The 17,920-nt window shown below is 46.2% G+C and overlaps 1 protein-coding gene across 1 annotated transcript in view; it reads right to left on the reverse strand.

The window, feature by feature from the left end:
- The window catches only part of C7PH2orf49 (chromosome 7p C2orf49 homolog), a 256,914-nt gene that overhangs the window by 161,319 nt on the left and 77,675 nt on the right, over positions 1 to 17,920 (reverse strand). The window contains exon 2 of the mRNA XM_069636916.1: positions 4,321 to 4,487. Within this exon, the coding sequence (XP_069493017.1) occupies positions 4,321 to 4,487 (167 nt within the window). The remainder of the gene's footprint in view (positions 1 to 4,320; positions 4,488 to 17,920) is intronic.

The following is a 17,920-nucleotide window of genomic DNA, read 5'->3' on the forward strand; positions in this document are numbered from 1 at the left end:
TATTCTCCATTGTGTATGGGGAAGGCAGCCGGGTAAATTAAGTGGGTAGAGAAGGGAATATGCATTCTCTTAGGAAACTACAAAATGAACCACCCCCACTCTCCCTACTGAGAGGGCTGAGGCCCGATGCGGCCTTTCCGAGGCCGTCTGAAAGTTTTGTCGAGACGAGTTGGAGTAGTCGTCAACGAAAGTAGTCCTCAATGCCGGCGAAGGTCTTGAGAGAGAATGGCTAACAAAGGACAGAAAGAGTAACTAGAATGTATTATTTTTCTAAGTAATGGAAATAGCCAGTTAGAACTCTATGAGCAACTGACAATGATGGTGGAAAAAAACAATCTGAGGGACTTCGACACATGAAGCACCTTGGGTACAGTAGACGCCACACTAGGGATAGTATTACGTGCATGCAGCGTCGCCTTCCCTTTTCGAGTTTCGAAAACAACAACTGTAATACTCTGCAGCTTCCACTAGATGTCGGTCTATGCATAGCACATGATCCAAGCAGATTCCACAAGCCTCAAAAATATAGTTCCAACTGTCCCACAGGTGTTATTTTGATAGGCTGAATATTTAGAATCCCCATCCTAAAACTAAAAGTAACATTAACAGTCAAACTTGTTTTAACCTGGTAATATTCAGCAAAGATTGTGAGCAGAAACGTAAACGTTGCACAAAATATATGGACAGCATCTCCCCAATATGCAAGGCCAGTTTTCAACACAAACATGTGCAGGATAATCTCACTTTTGGTCAATTTTTAAATCTAGATCACAACAGCAACAAGGTCATCCAGAGATCCCTTACACTACAGGCACTTCTGGAATAAGGTGGAGGCAACAATGAGGAGTGCTAGATGAAAATACTTTAAATGTAGCAAACACTGGCAATTTCTCTGGGAAGCATTCCAAAGCATTGTTTTTAGCCTGATAAGCCATTAGAGAATGGGGGAAAAAATAGGCTCGATTGAATCCCAAAATGGGCAACAACCTGAACTGCTAGGTAACATCCATTCTGTGCGAGCAACCCATAAACAAAAAAGGGTAGTTGAAGTGTCTTCTCAGTAGAGTTAGAAAGAAGGCACAGAATGTTAAACAAGATATGCGTCAGGAAGGGTCTGAGTGCCTGCCAGAATCTGATAAATTTGTTTGTGTGTCCACCTTAACCAACTTCACGTTCCATATCATGGTAATCCCACTATGTTATATGCACATTCTTAACAGTGCCACACATCCTGTGAATGAGCGGTATCGCATGAGAAACAAATATTTGTGGGGTCATGTTCAAGAATGCTGTTACCTCAAAAGGACTCCAAGGGAATCCATAATAAGTATATTGTTCAGTCCCTAGCTGGTGTCAGGATATGACCCTTGTTGGTTCCTCACATCCACTGTCTAACAGAAAAGCCACCTAAATAGACACTGGACTGCCCAAACATGGACCCAGACAAACCGGACCCAGATTCTGAGCAGCTCAACCATGTACGCTGATTAAACTAACAATGGACTGAGCAAACACGGCCATGTACTCAAGCCATCCTCACTGTAACAGCACTGTGGTTAACCCTGGATCATTGAACACACACAAGTTCTAGGAGATACCAGACGCTCTCTGTACCATTAGCGATGCATTTTGCACAGTTTGCTCCTTCAGCAGTTGAGCGCTACAGAGCAATTTATTTTAACAGATGCATAGTGACTACAAGGCACAAACTGAAGCTCTGCTAATCTGGAAAGGAACAGGAATCTATTTTAAGACTAAAAGCCCTAGCCGCGGCTGAATGAATGTAATGATCGACTGGACTGGGACCATGCAACTCTGCTAAGGTTGTTCACAACTCTTTGGAGCATGCACTATTCCTTTATGCGTGTTCATCCATAGCCTGCTGATACGCTCTGACCAAAAGAATTAAAGCATCTACCTGTTACTATCAAGAAGGGAGCATATCATACCCTCACCCGTTAGATCCCCGCTCCCTTGTTTCTCTGCTTCTTTCACCATGTTCTTCCCCTTATAATTGTAAAGCGCTCCATTGCTTCCTGAAAGCTAGGTCCACACGCAAAACCCTAATAATAATAACTTCACAAATGAAAGACTAGCAAGCAATGTAGGGTGGTTAACAGTGCAACATTAGCAAAAAAAATCCAAAAGGATCAAGGCGCTGACAACGTTGCTGTTACATATGATATGTTATGATAGGATGGATTTTTTATAACGTGCTTAATACCCAGAGGTTTCTAAGCACGGACCGTGTCGTCTTGCTTCCAAGGCGAGGACACTGCCCCTGAGCTATCCTCCCGAGATAGTCTTTTAAGGTGTTCATTACAGAGCCCAGGACAGAATAGCTGGCAATGGGAGGAGCAGAAGAAGCCTGTTTAGTTACTGTGGGTTGGATATCGATTTAAAAAAATAAAATTAAAAAAAAAGACAGTGGGTGTTGAGAAAAACTACACATTGGAGAAGCTTGACAAATGATGGTGGAGCTAGGTCAGTCATTTCTGTAATCTATAAAATAGAGGGAACGTTTCTTGACTAGAAGGGTAATCGTTCCTTTGAGCTGGGATGTGCTGGACACACTTTGCTACATTGGAAGAGGCTATTGACCACGTGTAGAAAAAAGAGAAAACAAGTGTATGATCAAGAGCATTGACAAAGGCGGGGGGGGGGGGGGGGGGGGCACTGAGTCCAAATGATTTGGTGGAATGGAAAAGAGAATTCAGAGGTACATGAACGACTAGTGTGTATGAGGGAGCTGGACTGAGCCAGTCTTTTCTTAGGGCAGCAACCTTGTTCAAAATAAAATTGGGTCAGCAAGTACAGACTGAAAGTGTTGATATTAATGGCAAAGAAGAAAAATCACTTATGGCTTCCAAGAGACTGCAAAATTAGCACTCGCCACTGGCGCACAACCATTCACTCTTGGCAAGGAAAACATGCTGAGCTGTGAAAATGTGGAAAACTGAGGAGTCAAGTTACTTTTTATGTCATGCACCACTGGCTTTGAATAGTTATCTGTAATTGTAAATAGGGTATAGAACGTTTGACAAACTGTGCCAATATGGGGCGTGGGGGCATCAAATAAAAGTTACGTTTTGATCCATTTCTTCTAGTGTTAGAAACAGGCCACAAACTACCTGTGTGATAAAGTTCAAACAAAAGCACACTGCTAAGTGACAGTATAACAGACAGCATAAACAAACAAAATGTGACTCGGTCTGTGTCTAAATCCAGTTTCTGCAGAGCAAATAACTCGGCAGCAAATGTGTGCAGCATATGAGTTTATCACATAAACGGGTCTAAGATATACTGGTCTATCAACTGGGCAGTGTCACTTGCAGAGACGATCAAGGCCTAATGACGGGATGGGTGTGGCTAAGTGAGGGGGAAGACAACAAGCTGTCTGGTGTCCATTGACATTATCTACCAGAGTTCTTCTATTTGAATTAATACATTAATTTACAAAGGTAGAGGCCTTATGGTGATCAACATTAATAATGCGACTGTCCCTGCACCAAAAGGAAGGGAATGGACAGGATGAGCCATTCTAAATCTAAACCTCTTAATTCTATGATCCAGACATTTCTTAATGATGTACCAAACTGATTTGCTAATGTTTATTTCTTTCCTGGGTCGTATTGAGTGAAAACTTGATTGTAGACCCATCTAAGTAGGCACAATACCATAGAACAGGCTCTACAGCCTTGTTGCGGACTCACATTTTTCGAATCTTTTTTTTTAAAGCACTCTGTAGTAGATTTAATCTTCGTTTGTTGGAATACATACTTCTGTGCTCTATTTTATGTCAATCACCTTGCAATAACGTGATCGTCTCATGATTCATTGAAAGAAAATCTTCACCTCAGCAGAATCGCCATACTCTTTTGAAAGGTTACATTTCATGCACGAACCCCTTTGTGGTACCACCAACGTAACTGGTACACAGCAATAATAGAAGTATACATAAGGTAAAGCAAACAGATTGGTGCATGGACACATACTTTGTCGATTTAACGGCAGAAAAGCAGGGTTGAACAAAAAAAGTTTCAAATAAAATGGCAGGAAATTTAAGATTGTGGAGACAGAACTCGAAAAGAACCACCTTGACAATTTCCATTTTTTTTCCAACGGAAGATAATGGCCCAGAGGACATTGTCAACGTATTTCGGTAAATAAATCAGGGTGCCTTGATCTATTTCATGGTTGGTTTAAAAAAAAAAAGGCTATTCATTTAATTTTAAAACATGTCGGCGATTAGCAGAGGACTTAAAACTTGGGCAAGTGGGCCTCCCTTTTGGGACCCCAGTAACATTTGCTAAAGTTTACCTTTTATTTTGCTGTGTAGGAGAAACACTTTTCCCCCTTTTATCTTCCATCATTTTGCCCCAGCGACTCTTTGGCAGACTCCTTTGGGGAAGTGGTATAACATGCTGAACATAAATATCTGTCAGTTTCTGCTTGTCATTTAATGCACTTTCAACTGGTATGTTCTTCTGTAGAGCAGAAAAGAAAAGAAGGTTCAACATCTTAGAAAATATCTGTACAGTGCATAATATGTATTCTTTGTTCAGTAAAGTCATTTTAAACAACACTCAAACAAGTAGTAGTCAATTTACAAAAGAGCAATCTGGCAAATGGTAAACCTTATCTCTCCGATGCCCCCATCCCTCCACCACCACCCCCGGATTACTTTAGAACCTTTTGGTTACAATTATCATGATATATTTGCCCAAACAATAAGTATAATACATTTCTACACGGATAGTTTACAATCTTCATCACAAATCTTAAAAGACCATTTAAGGTTGTTTTGCCAACAAAAAGGAATAATTGTTCTCTATTCCATACATAAACAAAAAAGGTCACATTTGTCTCCCGCTTCATATGTGAAATGTGTTGCAGCAACAATACAACGGCAGCATGCCTGTCATTGTATTCGTGGCAAGAACACTTCAAGAAACACTATCTATACCAGCAGCGAGTATCCAATTTGCCTGCCAATACTTCCTTAAACTTTCCAGTCAATGTGCGTCCCTTCCAACGCCGGGTCACCGGCCGGCATTTCTACACGGAGTGTGTCTGAGTGTCCGGTGTGCAGCCCATGCTGAATTTTCTTTGGAGTACTATTTATTTTGCCGCATAGGAGTACAGGAAGCTGCAAGGAAAGACATTGAGAAATCTTTCTTCCTGCACCCTGCAGCAGAGTCTTTCTTCCTTGGATACTCTTGGCAGCCCCTGTCAACCAAACACTCCACATCCCTACGTCCACTTCCCAACAAAAACCGGAAGTAAAGCATAGCGTAGCGGAGTCTGTGTGAGTGTCCGGTGACAGTGAGTAGTGAGCACAAGGATCCGAATAATCGAGGACAGAAGGTAAGAGGAGTATGTGAAACCTACTGGTTAATTAGAAGGTATGTTAAAGCTGACTATACCTGCACAAGGTGACTCGGTGTCTCAGACTGAGTCACCCTCTGTACCAAGCAGGGTTAAAATTGCGATCAAAGCTGTGAAAATAACTAATTAATCGGCTCAACTGTGTGGGGTGGAGGGGGGAAGCCAAGAAACTGCTTGCTCGACACCATCATGGGCAGCGGAGGTGGACCCGGGTGGAGGATATCCGGGAAGCATCAAACCCCCAAAGTAGCTGTCCCTTTAACATCCAAGCTTCAATTGGTGCAAGTACGGCCCAATATATAGATAACCTGCCTACAGAACAGAACAGAGGATGCAATGAGACCAAGGGATCCTCGGAGGGGGGGGGGGGGGGCGGGGGTGGGGTGGGTAGTGGGGGCGGGATTAGAGATTGTGGCAGGCAACCTGTAATTACAGCGGCGGTCTGCGACCTGCCTTGAACAGGTACCAGCCTTATCTACAAAAGAACTGGGGCATACAGAGAAATTAGCTAATCCCCGGGACCCAACAAGACCAGTTGTATCGCCGCAGACATCGCAAAAAAACATTGCAGATGGCCAGGAAGCAACAAAGGATAAATTTACAAGGAGTCAAAAAATGAACGAAAAACAAACTCCCAACCGGGGAATGAACTACCAAAGATTTTCTTGAAAAGGAAAAATTTTACTGACACTGAACATGATGAGGTACCACCAACTCACTCTCCCAGGGAGAAAGAGAAAACCTGCGAGTCCCCCTTTAAGATGCACAGTAAAAAGGACAAAATATTTTGCCCAGAGAGAAGGCCCGGACACCTATAGTAATACATGGAGGCCTTACAAGTTAGGGTTGGCAATGAAACACGCAGGCTATCAGGGCTCCTCTAGCACCAAAGCAACACATTTCTGGAAACCCGCAACATCAATGAATAAGGAACTGGTAACCAGATTCCCTTTCGGTAATGAACAACATCAGGGTAAGACGGCGACAATCCCGCTCATAAGATTGGGAGGCAATGATGACGAAATATCAGGATGACATTCTGCTCGATACTTCATTAAATATGGAGAAATCAGCCATAGAAAACAACCCAGCCCTAATTAAGAAAAGAAATAATCAGACTCACCAGAAACCTCCCGTCAGGAACACAGAACAGGCTACTCCGACAATGGGGTCAAGGAGTGGCGACCAGCATTGTTTGGAGAAACAAAATGCCTCCACATCGAGGACACCTGAGAACGAGCCCTTCAAGAAAGCTGGCAGGTCAGAGGAAGAACACTAGTAGTGACAATGACATCGATTTTGGCACCCTTCATGAAACTATATGAGGAGATTGCAGGAACCATGAAAGAACAATCAACCCTGCTTGCAATGGTCCATTCTAAATCCATATTTGTGGAAGGGTTTATACCAGCAATACAAAGCAACCTGGATAATAGCACTGCAAGTAAGTGTTTCTGAGCTCTTGCATGACATAATTGAACCTATATTGAAAAAGAAAGAAGCAAGAAGAAAATGTCAAACAGGAAAAGATTTAACAAGTGGAGAAAACCCCTGGAGGAGTGTAGCCGCACTAGAGACCCCAAGAACAGAGTCAGAGGGTCCCAAAACGATAAGACCGGAGAGCAACAGGGAGGGAGGGTTGAGAGCCCAAGAAACAATTCAAGAAACCAACCTCAGGATGAGACCAACGTCCGACAGCCAAAACTCTGCAAATATGGAGAAATCTAGTAGGGTAGGGTTGGTCGGAGAAAAGTGCAGAAATCAAGAGGACAGGACCTCAAAAGGACACTCAGTAAATGAGTCACAGACACAACATTGGGATTCAATCTCCTCAATGGAACCTGAAAGTCTCAGAATATAACCAGGTGGGGATCGTCCCCAAAACATAACTGCCAGTATTTGCCAACACAGAAAAACAGCAAGTAGTTAACAAAGAGAAGGAGCAGATAATGAAGACCTCAGAAGTCTTGGTTAAAAAAAAACCCAAAACGCTAACACCAGCAATTTGAAAGCAAATCTTAACACAGATGTATGCAAGTTTTTCAAGAAAAGAATCCCAAACACTGGGTATAAAAAACAAGGTGGTGTCATAAAACAGAAGAAAGCGGGTGGAACAGAGTAAAAAAACCTGACGAGCGGAATATCTCTGTCCCCGGGAAAAAACAGAAAAACCAAACACTACCAAAAAAAAAAAACAAATTTCAATAAAAGCTGTGCATTTATAAAAAATCAGACTTACTAAAAGACCAGCCGAGCATAATGGCTCAACTAATCAACCCAAAGAAAAAGGTCAGGGTAGAACAGAGCACCAAGGAAAATGCTACCCCAGAGTTTGTGGATGATGGGTGCTCAGAACCAGATCTAATGGACCTCTCAACATATACAATATCCGAAGACAAGGCGAGGCATTGGGTGAAAGAGCAGAAGAACAAGACCATAACCAATGAAGAGTGTGACACGACCGAGAGCGAGTGATGGATTCACATCAAATGATGAAACACCTAACCGCACTCAAGAAAGGAGGGAGGGTGGAGAGCTCAAAGCCATTTACAACCTATGGAACGGATGGCAACTACAGGAAGCAACAAAAAATTGGGGGATATATTAACAAAGAACTATCCTGGGACAGACCACCGGGGACAGGGTTTGGAAAACTCGTCCTTAAGGGACAGGACTTCAAGAAAGAGGTTGGTCCCTTCATTAACGACCCACAGCAATAAACCGGCATCACAAGCTAAGGGGCAAGCGATGGACGCAAACCTTGTGGAAACCATAAACCAACAGCACCAGCATGCAAATCCTGACAATAATCGGACCACGAGGGGCTAGATGGCCGACGCCAGAAAGTGCTCAGTTGGAGGCTAGAACATTCGGATGATATATGGCCTTCAACACCGTCGCTTAGCTGGGATCCTGCTGCCGTGCTGCAGCTAAACACATTTGGCACCCGTGGGTGCAGTGGCGGTCTAGCAGCACCCGAGATTTCCTCATAATCCCCAGGCTCATGGGTGCGAGGCCGCCGGACCCTGCGGCCCTCGGACCATTCCCCAGCAGTGTTCGCTGTGGTGCGGGTCTGCGCCTCGTCACTAATCTTCAATAGTCGTATCTCCTTTGGTTTGCCCGGAGCACCCTGCGAGGCAGTCGGCCTCCTCCCTACTGTGGCCACGGTTCTGCACTCAGCTGGGCGCTGGGCCCTGTATGCTCGGAGGCTGGTGTGCCCGAGCTGCGGAGCGCGGGTCCTCAACCAGTCTGGAGACCAGTGGGGGTGTTCCAGCCCCCCTGTGGAGGAAGTTGTGGCTCCTGATCGTGCGGCTTTGGCCTGACTTGGGAGGCCTTCCATCGGGGGAGACAAGCCGTCCCGGCTGCAGCGCTCGTCACCCGCCAGAGGCTGGTGAGGGGGGCTGGAGGGATACAGCAGTTATGCGGGCCGGTTAGCTGCTCCTCCTGTGGGCATGCTCCTCCCCCCACACCTCCTGCTGGCCTGTTGCGCCCAACCCACCCCCAGCAAAACGGACGGCAGGATCCATCTGAAGTGCCTCCCTTCCCCTCCTCTTCCGTGGAAAGCTGCTGGATTACGGATCTGCATGCCCTCGGGCAGGGCTTCATCATGGTGTGTGCCCCTCTACCTTGGGCATAGATGTACGGACACTGCACCGCTGGGGCACCCTCAGGATTCTTTGGTCAAGCTTGGGTTTCCTCTAAACAACCAACGTCTATTGACAAGGGGCTGGATGTGTACGGACCACGGCGCTATCTGTGAGTGCATGCTGCTCCAGGCTTGCTGCAGTTGAGTTTGCCCCACAACTGGCTGGATCAAGCGCTTCACCGGTGCAGAATACATTTGTTGGTTCCTGCCTCATATTATTGGCGGGGGTCGTGGCGTGGGGCAGAGGGATACCTTCTTGCAACTGGGTCTGGGCGCCTGGGCCCCTTGTGGAAGGACAGTATTATACATCCCAATGGGCCCCAAATACCTGTTTTTTAGCGAGTGAGTTCACCTAGTGCTCGGGTCCTGGCTCCACGCCCGCCGACTTCCCCGTCAGGACCACCATAAAGCGTATCCACTCGGGGTCGGGGCACTCTTGTTTGGTCCCTGCCTGCCCCGTCCGGCGCAATTGGCACCTATCACAATACAGCCTCCTATGTCCATCCGGCTCCACCAGGTCACCCGGATTTATTTCTCGCAGACGTCATCTCGCCAGGCAGCCTTTGGGTCCACTTCGTGAGTCCCTCGGGGTATCATACCTGCCTCTCTGCGGTCCCCTTACTGAGGCAGATTCCAAAACAAGCGGTGTCCCCCTCAGAGACTGATTGGAATGGGCAACCAGAAAAAATAGTGGAAAATGGAGCAATTTGCCAGACCAGACCGAGACCCACCACATCAGGAGGCTATCCCCGGTTCTTCACAGATAGACATTGCAGCTCTCAATCAAACCCTGTTGGTGCTGAAAGGGAGCACGGACAATCTAGGGGCTAAAATTAACACTTTATCATGTAAGGTGGATGTGTCGGCGGTACAGATTGACAAGCTGTGTGGAAGAATGGCTGAAGCGGAGCATAGAATCGGGGATGGTGAGGATAAAATCGCAGTGCTCCAGCGAGAGGTCGCCTCCCTCCAGCAAACTGTAAAAAGTTGTGGCCAAGAACGAAGATCTTGAAGGTAGATCTAGGCGGAATAATATACGGATCACAGGGGTGGCGGAGACCACCCGGATAGACAATATGGAACAGTTTGTGGAAAAGCTACTCATCGAGATACTCGATAACCCCCTGGTCACAAACCACTTTATGGTGGAGCGGGCTCATCGCTCGCTGGCGAATAGACCGCCGCCGGGGGCCCCTGAGAGGGCAATCATTGCCTGTATCTTCAATTACCGGGATACACTGCTGAGGGTGGAGAGGGAGAGGAAAGTCTTGAGGTGGGGTTCAGCTATGATACGTCTCTTTCCGGACTTCAGACAACAAGTACAGGACCAGAGGAAGCCGTTCCAGAATGCGAAAAACATCCTCTGACAAAAAGCTGTGCGCTATGCCATGTTGTATCCAGCTAAGCTACGGGTGGTCCATGAAGGTAAAACTCTGTTCTTCACTTCCCCGGACGCTGCAGAGAGATTTGCAACTGAAATTGTGGCCCTGGATGGGTCCCCGCCGGGCTCCCCTTGAGTTGAGCGCTCGGTGGAATGCGCATTTCTCCTGCAGGGTGCGCCTACCCCTCCGGGCCATATCCTTGACTGGTTCCATTTAACTATTGAAATTACTGTTGTCATATGGTTTTTGAATGCTTTTCAAGGGATATGGTAAAGCCTCCTGACACTAGGAGCCACAGCGGCCGCCAGCAACCCCATGCCAAGGGTGTTTGGGTGGGGGAGGGGTGTCATGGCCAGTAGATTGGGATTTCTGGCGTGGGTGGGGGGGAAGCTACTGTTCAAAGTTCAACGAAGGTTACAGTAGGTATTGCACAGGGTTTTGTAGGGAGGTGCGGGAGGGTTCCCTCTTCCATGTCAATGAGATTATTTGCACTCTGGGTTTCCACTAAGCAGCCCATAATTCACAGCTTCATCCATGGTAACACAGTAGTTACCTTAATCCACATTCCCGATCCCTTAGTGACGTGACTCATCGTCGGGGGTGGACTCCCAGCCCCCCCAATACTGTACTCACTCTGGTCACTTGGAATATTCGGGGGTTCACTAATGGGAAGAAGACTCGCCTCATTTCAAACTATTTCCGGAATCACCATGTGAATGTCCTATGTATTCAATAATCCCACTTGGGGAAGGAACACAAACTCCCAGTGCTTGCGGGTTGGGGAATACAGATATCCATCCTCCTACTCCGCCCACTGTAGGGGGGTTGCAATATACATCCACCGCTCGCTAGAGTTTAAACTGCACAAAGTGATCACTGATACGCAGGGTCATTTTGTCCTGGTGGCTTGGGAAATCGCGGGATGGCCCATCCTGTTTATAAACAAATATGGTCTCAACTATGACTGCCCAGATTTTTTTCAGGACTGTGCTGACCATCTGCATTTGTTCCAGGGTTACGAGGTGGTATGGGTGGGGGACTTTAATGTGGCTATATCTCTGACGCATGACAGGTCCTTGACAGCTCGGGCGTCCCTCTCCCGTGCGGCGACAAAATAGTCTTCAATAGCTTTGGACTACTCCTTGGTCGACGTTTGGCGCCTTCAACAGTCAGATAGACGGGAATTCACTTTTTACTCGAGCATACATGGGAGCTCCACCAGAATAGACTACATCTACATGTCCCCCGAACCTCGAAAACATTAATCTTACCTCGTACCCTGTCCGATCACTCCCCAGTGCTAGTGCAATTCACAGGCGCGATTGTCTCTCCCAAACAAGTGCGATGGCGATTTAGAGCTCGGGCTCTGGAAGACTTGGTATTTCGTGAAGATATCGGTCTAGCCATCTCAGAATTTTTTAGAATAAATGCTGACTCAGTCTCACACCCCAGGGTGGTCAGGGAAACATTTAAAGTGTTTATTTGGGGTTGGTGCATCACTCAGGAGGGTGGGTTTCTGAAGTGTATCCATAGAAATATTTTATCTAAAGAAAAAGATTTGAAGGATATGGAGAGGCGTCTCTCACAGGATGACCCCTCCGAGGTCCAGGCTAGCATTGAGGCTAAGAAACAGGAGATCTGCTCCCTGATGGCCGATGAGGAAAGATTCTTGGGGGACCCGATTATGGCTGCCAGATACGGTGAGGGTGACCGCCCGAGCAAAACTCTGGCTTGGGCCATAAGGCAGGAACGACACCTATAACCAATAGTAGAGGGAAGGGGAATCCACTAGAGACTCTGGGCAGATAAAAGAAACATTTGGGAGGTACTATGATACGCTGTATTCCTCCAAGTGTATGGCAGGGCATGATGATATCGTGCAGTACCTGGATAGGATTGCTTTGGGATGGCTTGACCCGGAGGTGGGCGCGCTGCTGAATGTACCCGTACCCCCCCTCGGATGAGGAACTGATTAAAATAATTCAATCTCTTCCTAATGGTAGGGGCCCCAGAGACCGACAGTATTACTGCTGAATTGTACAAAGCTTTTCCGTACCTACTCATTCCTCATTTGCGAAGTATGTTAGAGGCATCCATCTCGGTCGGGGTGCTTCCGGAATCCACCAGGACGGCCCTGGTGACGGTCCTGCTTAAACCAGACAAAGACGCCAGTCAATGTTCATCTTATAGGCCCTTGTCTTTGGTGAACACTGATAACAAGATCCTAGCGAAGCTACTTGCAGACAGGCTCTTGCCCCACATGCCCGCCCTGGTTTTACCAGACCAGGCCGGCTTCATACCGGGACGGTTCACACAGAATAATCTATGCAGACTGTTCACTCTGATGCATAATGTTAACCCAGAGGTCCTTATAGTAGTGGCAGCACTGGACGCCGAAAAGGCATTTGACTCAGTCTAATGGCCTTTTCTGTTTGAGGTTCTTCGGCGGGCAGGTCTGGGCATTACGTTTTTGTATTGGATCCGTCTGCTGTATACAGCCCCCCGGGCCTTGGTGTATACTAATGGTATTCAGTCTGACACTATTCTTCCATGTCGAGGCACCAGACAAGGCTGCCCCTTCTCCCCCATCCTATTTGCCCTGGCCATAGAGCCAGTGGCATGTGTCCTAAGAGAATAACATGCCCATAGAGGGGTAACACTTTGCTCGCACACCTCCATTGTCTCATTGTATGTGGACGACATGTTGGTATACATCAAGAACCCGCAGACTAACCTGGAACCCGTGGTTGATGAGATAGCTAAATTCAGGGCTCTATCCAGCCTTCCTATCAACTGGACCAAATCCAAGGTGCTTCCACTCACCCCTGGCGTTTCCCCCCAGGAGTTTGCAGACTCTTTCGCCTGGCGCCCACAGGGTATCCGTTACTTGGGTGTCTGTGTTTCCACATTCCAGCTAGGCTATACGAGGAGAATTATATTACAGCTATACAATATGTGGAACACTGAGTGGACACCTGAGTGCGCCTTCCCATTTCCCAAGCTGCCGAATCTCGCTTTCTAAGATGGTGATCCTTCAAAATTAAAATATGTGTTTAACAGGTTCCGGTATGGCCCCTTGTGTCCTTTTGGTGAAGAGTGAAGGGCATGATGACCAAACTGATCTGGGCTGGGAAACACCCCTGTGCCTCCCTACAGACTTTGTCGCCCCTACTCCCAGGGAGGGCTGGATGTCCCCGACCTTTTTTTATATTATTTGATTGCCCAGGCCCAGTATGCCACTTGGTGGTGGGCTCCCTCGGACGACTTACCCCATTCACGCCTTGAGAGGGCCATTGCCTGTCCAGATGACCTTAGGGGTCTCCTGTGAGCCACGCGGGAGAAATACCCGACGGTAGAGGTCCAGCCGGTGGATATCACCATTAGAACCTGGCACGGGCTAGCGATGCGGTCCGGGATGTCCCAATGGTACACCCCCACTATGGCTATATTTCACGTCCGGGGTATACCACTCACACATGAGTCTATTTTTATACAACACTTCTCTAATCTACAAATCCATAGATTGGGGGATGCAGCCCCGGAAGGGAAATTTATATCATGGGAAGTTCTTAAATCAAGGGGCGCCTGGAACTCTATCACACAGCTTTTATATTTCCGACTGAGGGAGGTATTGAACTCCCCTCTCCCCTCTCCTCTCATGACATACATCACCGCCCGATATCCACCAGGAAACTAGTTTCGACCTTGTAAAGTATGGCCCGAGCGACCAAGACCCTGCTTCACACCCGCTCCAGGGATAGTTGGGAGGGTGCCCTGCGGAAAACGCTGTCTAACGATCAATGGGGTCAGATCTGCACCCAGACCAAATCCATTTTCTCCAATAACAGATTCCGCCTGATCCACTTCACATTTTTACACCAGATGTACTTTTCTCCCCTCAGGTTGAACAAACTATTGCCACATTGAACCCCTGGAATGCAAGAGATGTTGTCAAATCCATGTCCTAATTTTATCCATGTCGCGTGGTTGTGTCCCCGGATCCACGCTTTCTGGGTGAGAGTTGCTGATGCAGTGTCGAGTATGACTGATTGTCTCATCCCCCTATCTCCAGAATGCTGGTTACTGGCCCTTGTGGAAGTTGGATCCAGTAGCGAAAAACACCCTGTGAGTATGGCTTCAGCTTTCGCAAGGGCACTAGGTGGTGCGTACCTGAGGAGCCACTTCACCACCCTCATTTCAGCACTGGCTCAACCTTATGTTGCGTTGTGAGCGCAGGGAGAATCAGTACAACCTATTGCTTCCTAATAACAGCAAACCTAAGGACTACTGGGGGCCTTTTAGAAGTTACATGGCAGGGAAAGATGATCAAAACAATGACTATTGGGTAGCCCCCCGCAGGACTAGTCTGTGGTGAACCCCCCACTGTGGGGGGCTCTGTCGCTAACTACTCACATCTAAATCTCTAATAGGGTGTCAAGCTGTGCTTCAAGAACTTGGTCACAGTTCTACCGTTGGAACCCTCTGTATGCTGGGCTTATGCCATAGACCATTGTGTATTATAGAAATCTGTTCATAATGATTGGGAGTGGGAGGGAGAGGCTTTGGATAGTAGGGGTCATTGGCACCTTGTTTCATTTGGGTCTTGTTTTCTTTGCTCTGTTAATTATGTAAAATGTTAAACATTTTTTTAAAAAATTATAATAATTGGACCACGAGGCAACCTGGTCTTACCTTGGAGCGTATACTACATTTTGATGATGGGTTGAGCTTAAACAGGGCAAACGTCATATGCTGGTTACATCATGTCCCGGCATTAAGGCTAATTACCACCAATGACTTTGCCATTGTGGAATTTGCCAATGAAGCATGCACAGACAAAGTGATCTTACACACAGTGTCAAACCTGGTCATACAATTGCTCTTGGAGGAAGCTCATCAGCTAAGACCAAAGGGCTAAGAAAGTGCCAAGACATTAAAAGAACAAAAAAAGCACTCGCCCAGGTCAAACAACAAGCAAGGTAAAGAGCCCAAATATCGGAAGAGCCGTAGGTCACCACAGAGATAAAGCCATAATAATGGTAGCCGGAGCCAAAACTTGGGAAAAACAAGAGTCAGCGACGAAAATGAAGCAGCAAGATGGAAATGGTTAAAGCACCTAATTGCTGACAAAATAGATACCCAATAACTTACAGAGAACAAAAAGGATGGCTCTTGGTCCCTTGGAAGTTGGAACACAAGAGGCTTTTAGCCATCTCTTTACCACAGAATTACAAAAGGAGAACCTGAAAGTCCTCTGTTTACAAGAACCCTGGTTGCAACAACCACCAATGCTGGAAAGTTATTTGGTGGTATTAAATCCAGCAACAAAAGGAACAAAAGGTTGCCCTATGTCAGGGCTTTTGGTTGCAATTAAAAGAAACACAATTGGAGGGTGGTGGAGATCAAGAACCCCTCCTCTTTCATTCAGATGGTGGTTATACAACCGGACAAAGCAGAAGTTGACAAACCGAGTCTTGATCCTGCTGAATTTGTCTGGAATCCCACAAGTCAATACAACAAGAACGTTCCGGAACAAATATCAGGTTTATTGGACGAACAGTGAGAGAAGTGGACGGACCCACTTTGCATAATTGTGGGCGACTTAAATTGCACCTGCTTGGACAAAGGTAGGCAATGGTACACGATCTGGCGTTATCAACATCAAAAGAAAAAAGAGGAATAAGGTGGAGAGAAATTATACAATCAAGAGATTGCATGATACTAAACGGAACGGTCGAAGGGGATGTCCGGCCCAAGCAACATGGAAGGGGGCTCAAACAAATGAAATACTAGATTACATTTGTACATCAAGAAATCTGTCAACGGACACCTTAACGTCGGAGGTGATTACAATCTTCGCCAGCGACCATAACCTGATGAAACTTACCTGCAGGAACATTAGCAACAATAAGATCATCACTTGCAATCACAACATACTGACATCAGGAAGAGGAATAAAACTTAAGATACGACCAGAGAACATCAAAGGACTAAATCTTAAATTAAAAGACTTGATTGCGGATCTGGAATTCAACCAAAAAAAGCAAAGGATCGACTATATTCCGAACTTTAAATGTTATAGAGCGGAAGGGAAAATTGATAAAAACCAACTAAGATCCATTCCCATTTGTATTATAGAATATTATGGAAAAGGAAAACAACATGAAGAAAAATATTACCTGTTTAAATAAGATCTGGTCCGCGGATAACAGCAAGGAGATCCACAAGCTGAAACAGAGATACCGCAACTGGTTATACTTACATAAGAAAACCAAGCTCAACCAAGACGCAGAGTGAATGTTGGACAAAATAAGATAGAAAAAAATAAGGCGGAAATCTGGACAATTATCAATGAAACAGACACCCGCCAAGATGTGCGACTGTCGAACCCCATAGGTGCACCGAATGGTGTGAGTTTTACATGCAGCAGCAAGAGGATAATCTGACTTCATCACAACGTAGATCCTTGGCAAACACAAGGACGGACGTATTAGACATTGGTATGGAGGCAATTGAAATCATATTGAATTACCTAAAAAAAACTCTAGAGCCCCGGGACCAGACGGACTGACGAATGTGATACTAAAAAGTAATACACCAGAATGGGCCTGGTTCTTGCATCGACTATTTAAATATGTGCTATGTACGGGAAAAATCCCAGAGTCTTTGAAGACAGCGGTGGTTGTAGCCATTTACAAAAAAGGGCTCAGAACATCTCCTGACAACTAAAGACCAATTGCCCTCCTGGACGTCGCATGGAAGGTATTTGCGTCCACATTATTGAAGGCCTTAGCAGAATGGAGCATTCAGAACGGCCGGAGAGACGCCTGGCAGTCTGGTTTTGTCAAGGGACGAGGAACCGCCCTAAAAATGTATTTGATCAACCTGTTGAAAGCCAAATCTGCCAGGAACAAAGACCAGAACATTTACATCGCCTTCATTGACCTGTCTAAGGCCTTTGATACAATTAGAAGAGCGAAACTGTGGGACAAACTTGTGACTTGGGAGTGTCCTCAAGTCATTGTGGAGAACATCAAAGATCTTTATCTGGACACAAGTATTAGAGAAAGGCTGGATAAAACAGGGACATTGTCAGACCAAATTTCCATCAAAACGGCTCTGAAACAAGGTTGCCCCCTAGCGCCGGAACGCTATAACCTTGGTACATCAGACATTGGAAAAGCCTTTGACTCTATACGCAGCTTTCCTCCAAAAGTCGCGGGGTCATCAATAGGGAGACTGTTATACGCAGATGATATTGTTCAGATAGATCAGACGCCGATCGGTCTGCAACAACCTTACAGTCACATGTGGATGCCAATGATCTGATAATAAATCCAGAAAAATCAAGGACAATGAGGTTTACTCAGGGAGGAAGAAATGTAAAAACAGAAGACGGAATGGACATGAAAAAGGAAAGACATTTTTTGAAGTAAACAATACCAAAAGTGAAGCCCCAAGAATTGATGGGCTAAGACGGAAAGTAATCAATCTAGCCGCACAG

Source organism: Ambystoma mexicanum, chromosome 7p, assembly GCF_040938575.1.
Source record: "Ambystoma mexicanum isolate Mex_15411 chromosome 7p, UKY_AmexF1_1, whole genome shotgun sequence".
Taxonomy (NCBI): Eukaryota; Metazoa; Chordata; class Amphibia; order Caudata; family Ambystomatidae; genus Ambystoma; species Ambystoma mexicanum.